This window comes from Aplidium turbinatum, chromosome 4 (genome assembly GCF_918807975.1).
Source record: "Aplidium turbinatum chromosome 4, kaAplTurb1.1, whole genome shotgun sequence".
Classification (NCBI taxonomy): domain Eukaryota; kingdom Metazoa; phylum Chordata; class Ascidiacea; order Aplousobranchia; family Polyclinidae; genus Aplidium; species Aplidium turbinatum.
In genome coordinates this window covers 42,973,321-42,982,601 of record NC_137475.1, presented here as the reverse complement: position 1 = coordinate 42,982,601, position 9,281 = coordinate 42,973,321, and the positions used below count along the sequence as shown (strand labels likewise).

General features: G+C 37.4%; 1 protein-coding gene across 1 annotated transcript; it reads left to right on the top strand.

Annotated features, from left to right (window-relative positions):
- The first annotated feature begins 5,735 nt into the window (after nt 1-5,735).
- Nucleotides 5,736-8,619, top strand: LOC145768541 (insulin-like growth factor 2 mRNA-binding protein 1). Its single transcript, XM_082580052.1, has one exon. It carries the CDS (start codon nt 5,846-5,848, stop codon nt 7,616-7,618), a length of 1,773 nt encoding a protein of 590 aa, XP_082436178.1. The 5' UTR covers nt 5,736-5,845; the 3' UTR covers nt 7,619-8,619.
- Nucleotides 8,620-9,281: the final 662 nt, after the last annotated feature.

The following is a 9,281-nucleotide window of genomic DNA, read 5'->3' as shown; positions in this document are numbered from 1 at the left end:
ATAATAAGTTAAACCTAGAATTCAGTCATTATATTTTGCATAGTTTTTGCTAAGGTAAGCACTGCTTTCCTTGCTTTCCCTCACCGATCGTCACTGGCTGGCGCAAACAATTCAAGCATTTGCCAGCTTTTACAATAACATCTCTCCGATCTTTAGGTGTCAAGCGCAAAGAATCTTTACAATTAGACAAAAAATGATATTCAACTTGACCACGTGACGAACAATAAAAACATGCCGGTATGTCACTACGTCTGGTCACACCACCGCGCGGTGCGCCAACAGCAGTCGAGTACTGCGAACTCCCTGAAATCACATTATCATGGGGTTTTACCGACGTCTGCCTAACCGGACATGAAGGCAATTTTCCTTTGCCAAACTTTTTAAAATGCTGCGACTCCCCAGAATCGCCCATTAGCATAATGCTAAAATCATTCGACTTGCGCGTTTCTTCCCGTACTACAAATTCAAACAAACTCTGAAAAGTAGGCTCATCAGTGCCATCATACTGATCACCTAAAAAGTCAAGATAACGTTGCTTAGCGTCAAACGGGAGTCGCTTAGCCAAATCCAAAACAAAACGTCCTTCTAATTTATCACGCTGACCATAAGCTTGCGCGTAAAGCAGACACTGCGACAATTCATCTTTAAACTCTTTCAAATCACTGGAAGAGATCGAAGTTAATTTGCTACCATAGCGATACTTTCTAATTTCCGGTTCGGCGAAAAGACCTTCACGAACTCCAAAATGTTGGGACAAGCGAGCTAACGACATTTCTATCCTGTCTTCCCCTGACAAGCCAGGAGTGTCAGAAACCAAATTAGCAATCGTTTGCGCAGCTGTCCTAACACAAGCTGCTTGTAACAAAGTTGTTCCAGACAATTGTTCATCTAATCAAACGTCATATAAAAACCGTTCAGGTCTACTGAATCTTAGCGTATTACGTCATGGAATTTTTCCTAAAAATGATGCAAAATTGCACCATCGTTCGTAAGACTTGTGTCAAACCTGTTTGAACATGAAACATTGCATCACCAATTTTGAACACCTGTTAGAATTGCGTGACAATGTCTTTCATTATTGCGTCACAGTTACTGTTTACGTGAGTTTGAGATATCGCAAATTATTCTAGTCATTTTAAAATTGTTGCTTGAAAAGGTTGGTGCTTGGATTATTATTTGATTATTATTATTATATATATTTGATTAGGCTTGTCAGCTGGACGAAAATTTCCGTCTTTTATCCAAGTAATCTGTTCTGTAGTGACAAGTTTTTAGTGGTGTATCGCGTTTCACCCCATTTTCGACAGCTTTGAGGCTATTTTTACAGAAATACAATTCTCGAATAGACATTTCCTGAAGAGTGTTTCTTTTCAGTCATTACATACAGACGAACGGATCTGGGAATCTTATGTTACAATTTTCCCACGAAGAGATTATGGTTTACCGCTGTGACCAAAAGTCAAACGAGTTCCTTTAAAGGGCGAAGCTGCCATCAAGGCCGTAACACGATTTTTAAAGAAGATAAATGGCATATTATTACCATCGTAACCAATCAAGGCCGCCTTATCGAAAAACGTCCTACTATTTGGTACCGTATTCAAAAAAGCAATCCTGCTGCTGAGAACTCGATTTAGCGGAGAAGACAAGCTGTATCCCTTAAGGGGCTGAGGGGACTCAGTCACATGCACAGCCCGATCACGATCCTCACAAACGTTAAAATCAGTAGATGCGACTCGCCTCTCACAACCACTGAAATTACGTGTAGCTGGGCGATCAAAAACAAAATTATTGTAACATAAGATTTTCGGATCCGTTCGTCTGTATGCAATGACCGAAAAAGAAACACTCCTTTGAAACGTCTATTCAAAAAGTGTATTTCTGTAAATTTAGCCCGCGGCTATCGAAAATGGGGTGCAACACGGTACACCACTAAAAACTTGTCACTACAATCCAATCTACTTAGATAAAAGAGGGAAATTTTGTCCAGCTAGCAAGCAATAAGCAAAACAGTTAAATATGCGACCAACTTCCAAGTAACAATTTTAAGAATGATCAGAATACATGGCAATATCTCAAACGTACATAAGCAGTTAATGTGACGCAATAATGAAAGGAATTGTGAAGCAATTCTCAACAGATGTTCAAAGGCGTTGATGCAATGTTTCATCAGGTCTTACGAACGATGGTGCAATCTTGCATCATTTTTTAGGAAAAATTCCATGACGTAATACGCTAAGATTCAGTAGACCTGAACGGTTTTATATGACGTTTGATTTGAAAATTGTCCGTAACAATCTAAGAACAATCTAACAATCTAACTTTTTTTGCGTGATCTTGATGTTGAAGAATAAGATCAGTTTAAAATTGAAGTTTACTTTCAAGATAGAAGCAGTTTTTTAAAACTTGTATTGTATAAAGCAGGTGGCAATTACTAATATTAAGTCACTATAAATGTGATATGTGTCCAAGAAAAGTCGATTTGAATAATTAATGATTCGGTCAGTGCTGCCATTTCAAAATTTAAAAAGTTTTCAGAGATGGTTATAATAAATAAGTCAACTTCTGCATATATTTTATGTTGATGTATCATAAAAAAGAAAATAATTCAACTTTGTTCACAATTCTGTTTTTGTGAATTCTAAAAAAACCTTTGCCTTCATTGACTCAATTTTAGATGTTTAGGCTAAAAGGTTTTGAATGGCGGTGCTAAGCAAATTGGATTCAGTAGCCAACTTTGGTCATGTAAAGTGGTTAATTGCAAAAAATAAACCAGATTAATAATTGTTTAAACTTTAAAGACAAAAAAACAAGACAAAAAAACAAAAAGACAAAAAAACAAAATGCATGACTATCTCCAAACAAAGTCCTGAACCCCACTTTGTACTTCACCAGGGAGGCAACACAATTGAACAGGTGTCTTCTTTCAACTATCTTGGTTCTCTCTTAACAGCGGACGCACGATGTAGGAAAGAGATACGAAGAAGAATAGGCCTAGCTAAAGACGCTTTTAATAGACTACGACCTATTCTATTGGATCGCAAGCTTTCTATTCTTCTGAAGGTGCGACTTCTCAAAGTGTTAGTGTGGTCTGTTCTCCAGTATGGTTGTGAAACATGGACTTTCAACACAGAAACCAGGCGTAACATTGAAGCAGCAGAAATGTGGTTTTACAGAAGAATGCTCAGGATTTCATATACTGATCACATCACAAATGCAGAAGTTTTGAACCAAGTACATCAAGATAAGGAACTATTGAACAACATAACTCAAAGGCAACTCAAATTTCTCGGTCACATTATCAGAAAGGAAGATTTCGAAAATCTCTGTCTAAGCGGCCGCCTTCTCGGGAAACGTGCTCGTGGCAGACAAAGAACAACATTTATATCCAATTTCAATACATCAATCAGCCAACCAAGAACACTTTGGGACACTGCGCGACAAAGGGAACACTGGAAAAAATTTACGAACTGAGCATCTAGTTCATCAAAGGCCGCATCGGCTATGATACTGTTGATGATGAAACTTTAAAGTCTGAGTATAAACGAATAGCATATATTAACTTTAAGAACATGTGCTACTTCTTTTTTGCATAGTTTTTTAATTTTTTTTTGGAGCGATTTATCTGATCTCAGACCTCTTAACGTTTTTGATACGGTAGCGCAAACTGTATGCGGACAACAGTATCAAAGTTGCCAGATGGGTAAATGGTGCAATAAACATTGATATAATTCGCTGAAAGTTGAAAATACTTATAGTAATAATAATAATAACCGTGTTTTTATTTGCGCCTATTGCGATAACATAGGCTACAGTAGGCCTACACTGCGATTACATATGCGATACAACAGACGACAGGTAGCAGCGAAGTGACATATAGTCTTCGAGTCAACTGCTCCCCTTATTTTGGCTTGCCATTAAGTGTCTTTGCTGAGACACAGCCGCGTGCTCTTGAGCGGTGTCGAAGTCACGTCCTTTCGAACGTCGCGCAGACGTAACATAATAAATAAAACATTCCCATGTAAACCAGACAAAAATTTGATGAAAAATTATGGTAGTTCAAAGATGTTTTTTTTAATTAAAAAGCATGAAACTAATAGCAAATTTTGTGACTTCTTCAGTAGCCTACTGTCATTACCCTCGGCCTTGGGTGTGACGTTGTAATTCTACGCAAACTACGACAACGATTCATGGGCCTAATATAGGCTAGCAACAATCACTATAACTTATTACAATTCTTAGGCCAGCGATCGAGAAGTTAAAAGCCACAGTTAGCAATAGGCTACCAATTACCTTTACCCAGGTTGCTTGTAATAAAATTCAGATTTTTTGCAACATTATTGATCAAAAACTTCAATTTTTCAATTTAGAAAAAGGGATCTTGATCTTCATGATCTTGATCTTCAAGATTACGTATTTGGTATTCCTGGTGATCTGATCTTGATCTTTTAGATCACCAAAGCTGGTGATCTTGCCCATCTCTGACTATCAGTTCAATTTGTTTTTATTTCTGACCATCACAACGAAAAAGCAATATAAAACAAACATAGCAGAGGTCTAGAAAAAAGTAGAAGCGACAAAACGCGGACGTTATAACGTGCATGATACCAAAGTAGGACAACAGTTTAAAATATGAATGCTATAGGTAAAACTATCTGGACAAAAGGATAACCTTCGCCAACAGCCAATTAAAAACATTATTTGCACTTGCAAAAGTTCATTAACAACATAAAGTCCAAGGCAAAATTCCCACCGAACATACAAAGACTGTCTTCAGCATACAAAAACAAAAACGTCGCACGAAAAATGACGCATGTTTGTTTCCTTTTACTATTCACGATAGGAATACAATTTCTGGTGTGAATGGTAAAAAGAAACATATATTGCAGATTTAAGTAATTCATGATGAGGGCAAACCATGGGACAAACCAGTAGCGCAGCCAGGAATATTGAAAGGGGAGGGGGTTTTCGCCTAAGACGACAGCCAGCGGGAGGGGGTCTGGGGGGCCTCCCCCAGAAAATTTTGAAAAATTACATTGAATTTGGTGCACTCTATGAGCATTTTCAACAAAAATGTGGGTATGAATATTCCTGAAAAAGGGTAGGCTACTGTCCGGTGGCATAGCAAAAGGATAAAATCATGTTTTCTTCGGCATTTTTCGGAAATAAATATAGGCTAAGTCTTTATGTTTTCTTGTTTCTAATTCCTGGCTGAGATGTTTGGTATTGGCAAAACTCGCTTTTTTAATGCAGATTTGTTTAAAATTAGCCTATGCAAATCGTTTGTAGACTGAAAGCATCATTCTCAATATCGTGACGTCACGCACGTGCCAAAGTGGGGGTTGCAACCCCCAAAACCCCCCTTGGCTACGCCACTGGGACAACCGTACGTGTCGAAATTGTTTGAGTTGATTATTTTTTTTAGTTATATTATATTTCTTTGTAATAAAACGTGCTAAACCCGGTAAAGTTACTCTGTTTTGTTTGTCTGTGTTTGAAAAGGACTATAGCTTATGTAAAGTCGAAAGCGTTAGCTATTTTAATTTTTTTTATAATATTAAATGTTGTGGTGTTGCTAGGCATTAATGGTTTATTAATTTATATGTTCTGCAGGAGGAAAAGCAGAAGTGCCACTGTACCGATTTTATTGTGACTGCTTGCCCTCCAACTATTTCCAAAAAATAATTCACGCGTCAATGATTTGGGTCAAAGGTTACAATGTCGGAAACCAACCACGTTGAAGAATGAACATTGAATTCACAGTTTACGATTTCAAATATTTTAAAAGTTTGATCAGTTAGCTGGAAAATTGACAAGTATTTGTATTTTTGCAGTTGGTGTAGGCAATATGAATAAGATTTACATTGGAAATTTACCACAAGACGTTACGCAAACTTCTCTTTGTGAAGTTTTTAATTCAAATCATATTGAACTTACAAACGTTGTTGTTAATCAAAAAGGATTTGCATTTGCCGACTGCAAAGACGCAGCAACAGTTGATAGGGCAATTGAGCATTTGAACGGGCATATGTTTAATGGAAAGGAAATGAGTGTGGAACATTCTGTGCCACGAGGATCAAGAAGCAGGAAAATTCAGGTCCGTAATATTCCATCTCATCTCAACTGGGAAGAACTTGACAAAGTGCTTGCAGAGTTTGGCACAGTGGTTACTTGTGAACAAGTTTCAACTGAATCAGATACTGCAACTGTAAAAGTCACTTACAGCACTAGGGCAGAAGCACAAGCAGCAATTAATGACTTGAATGGTAAAACAGTAGAAGGTGGTGTTCTAAAAGTTGCATTACTTCCAGATCCATCAGATACCGGTATGTCACGTCCTTCTCGAGGTAATCGAAATAATGCAGGTTACAATGGTCCATTCAACCCAGGACAAAGTCGACCAAAGAACATACGTGAATTACCTACTCGTATGCTGGTGCCCAGTCAATATGTTGGGGCTATTATTGGCAAAGGTGGTGAATCAATTCGTAATATCACTAACAATAGTCAAGCTCGTATTGATGTTCATCGAAAAGATAATGTTGGAAGTAATGAAAAATCCATAACTATCAATGGTACACCAGAAGCATGTGGTAAAGCTGTAGCTGCTATTCATGAAATTGTAAGAGAAGAAGATCGCAATGCTCGTATGGCTAATGGCACTGGGAATGATGATGAAGTTCCACTAAAAATTCTTGCTCATAACTCATTGATTGGGCGATTAATTGGAAAAGAAGGTCGAAATTTAAAAGCAGTCCAAGATAAAGTTGATGCCAAAATTGCAATTTCCAACAGTATAGCAGATATGCACAATTACAATGCTGAAAGAACAATTGCTATTCAAGGTGACAATGAAAAATGTGCAAAAGCAATGGTGCTTTTAATGGAAAAACTTCGTTCTTGTTATGAGAATGACATGTTGGCTGCTCACCAACAACCTCAGCAATATCCTGGTTTAAATCAGGTTAACATGTTTCAAGGGGGATATGGTCCATCAATGCATGATTCCATGTATGGCATGTCTGGAAACTATAATAGTTCAGGTTATCGTGGGCAAGGAAACTTTGGCCCTGAGCAGCAGTCTTCAAACAGTGAATCCTGTACATTGTACATTCCGTCTGATGCTGTTGGGGCAATGATAGGAAGCAAAGGTACACACATACGTAACATATCACGTATTGCTAATGCTTCAATTAAGATCATTCCTCCTGAAGAAGGTGATGATGAAAAACAGAGGCGGGTTACCATCATTGGCAATCCAGAAGGTCAATGGAGATCTCAGTTTTGCATTTTTGATAAATTAAAACAAGAAGGATTCTTCAGTGGAGATGATGAACGTCTGACATCAGAAATGACCATTCCTGCTTCAATTGTTGGACGAGTTATTGGAAAAGGAGGGAATAATGTGCGTGAACTTCAACGTCTTACAAGTTCAGAAGTTGTTATTCCACGTCAAAGTGAGACAGAAGGTATGAATGAGGTTCCAGTCAAAATTGTTGGCCATTTTTTTGCCATTCAGTCTGCTCAGCGCAAAATTAGAGAGCTTCTTGCTAAGACAAAAGAATCTGAAAGATCTGCCAAGCTACATGATCGTCAAAACTTGATTCCTGCTGGCCACTAAATGGCAATTTTGAACAGCATTTCTATACATAAATTTCTTTCCGCCACTGCATTGCATAAAAACAATTGATGACTGCATGAAAACAGTACTGGTATTAATGTGATGGCAGTAATGAATTACGTTTATTGAAATGGTGCTTTTATGTTCAACTTTTGCTGTCCGTTTAAGTACTAATCTGAAGTACCGTCAAATATTTAGTTTTTGAGCCAGAATTATTTTCAAAAGAAGTTTTGCATGCTCATTGTGTTAATTATTGTGTATGAAATGATACACAAATAACAGATCTAAAGCAGTGTGGCACAGATTAGTTATAAGCTGGTATATATATTTGTTTAAGTTTTAATCTTTTTCTGAAACATGGAATGGCAACATTTAAAGGGGTTTATTTTAAGGTATTGTTCCTACCTCTGTTACTTTAAATGTTTGCATTGTGGGAAGAGGATTGCTGTGCAGTTGCAGTATGTAACTTTTTTTTTATGTTAAATTTATACTTTTTTATAAAGCTGATAGTTTTAACGCTGCCCATTTTGTGTATATACATGTTTATTTGTATTTGGAACTCTGTAAACTGGATATTGTTTGACCCTGTTTCGTTATGGCTTGTTGACTGAACCTTCAACTCGTATCTGTTAACTTCAGAGAAACAAAAGAAACTACATCTTATGTTGATTGTTGAGTAATACATTGCAGTATAATTACACCTATGTTATAGAAACATCAGTATATATCATACTTGCTTGCTGTTATGCTAACATTTCGGATAAAAAATCAAGCTGTCTGCTAGCTTGCAAAGAGTGACATTTCTTGGTGATAATGGTCGAGTGGAAGTTTGGTGAATTTCACATTTTGTTTTGTAAGTTTTATGTTTGAGACAAAACTTAAAAAGCTTAGCACAAGTGTATTTTTCTGATTTCGTCAAATGTCTGAATGTTTGGCAGATTCTTGTAAATACTTTTAATTGCAGTCATTGATGTTTGCTTAAAAATTGTTTTGTGTATCAGTTCAGTAGGGTTAACAGTTTATGTAAGGTGTTGCTAATTTGCTGCTTTAAATATGCAATGCTGTGACAAGAATGAAAACATGTATTGAAACACTGAGAAGATGATGCAATCCTGGAAGGAGGGAAGGAAGAAAAGGTTTCAGGATGATGAGTGTTGCTGATATTCATCAAAGAAGGTCAGGTTTATAAACATTTTGTAAAAATAATGGATCTTTGCTGAAAATCTTCAAACTTGTAGAAGCTTGGAAACAAACTGTTTCAGCTGTCTGAACTTCTAGCGGCAAAACCATCTGGTTTGGTTTTGAATCTTTATCCTCGGAGTGACGAAGTCTTGGTAGGTTATTCTAGGTAGTTCCGCATACTTCTAGAGGCTTTTGACGTAGGGCCGGTTGCCCGGTTACCGAGATTGACAGAGTGAAGTTTTCCGATAGTTGAAATGTTGTCGGAAAATTATTTCATCAATTGGGTGCCACTGAATGGAGAGCAGTCCTTAGAATGCATTGCTGAAGTGCACACCCCGAGAGACGAACCAGCACCGCTTGATCAACCAACTGAGATATCGGGGTGGACGACACTGATATTGTGACATTGCTCTAAAACTTGACATTTGTTCAATTGGTAACAAGCATATTTTGACACTTTTGAAAAAAATATCAGAGGTGC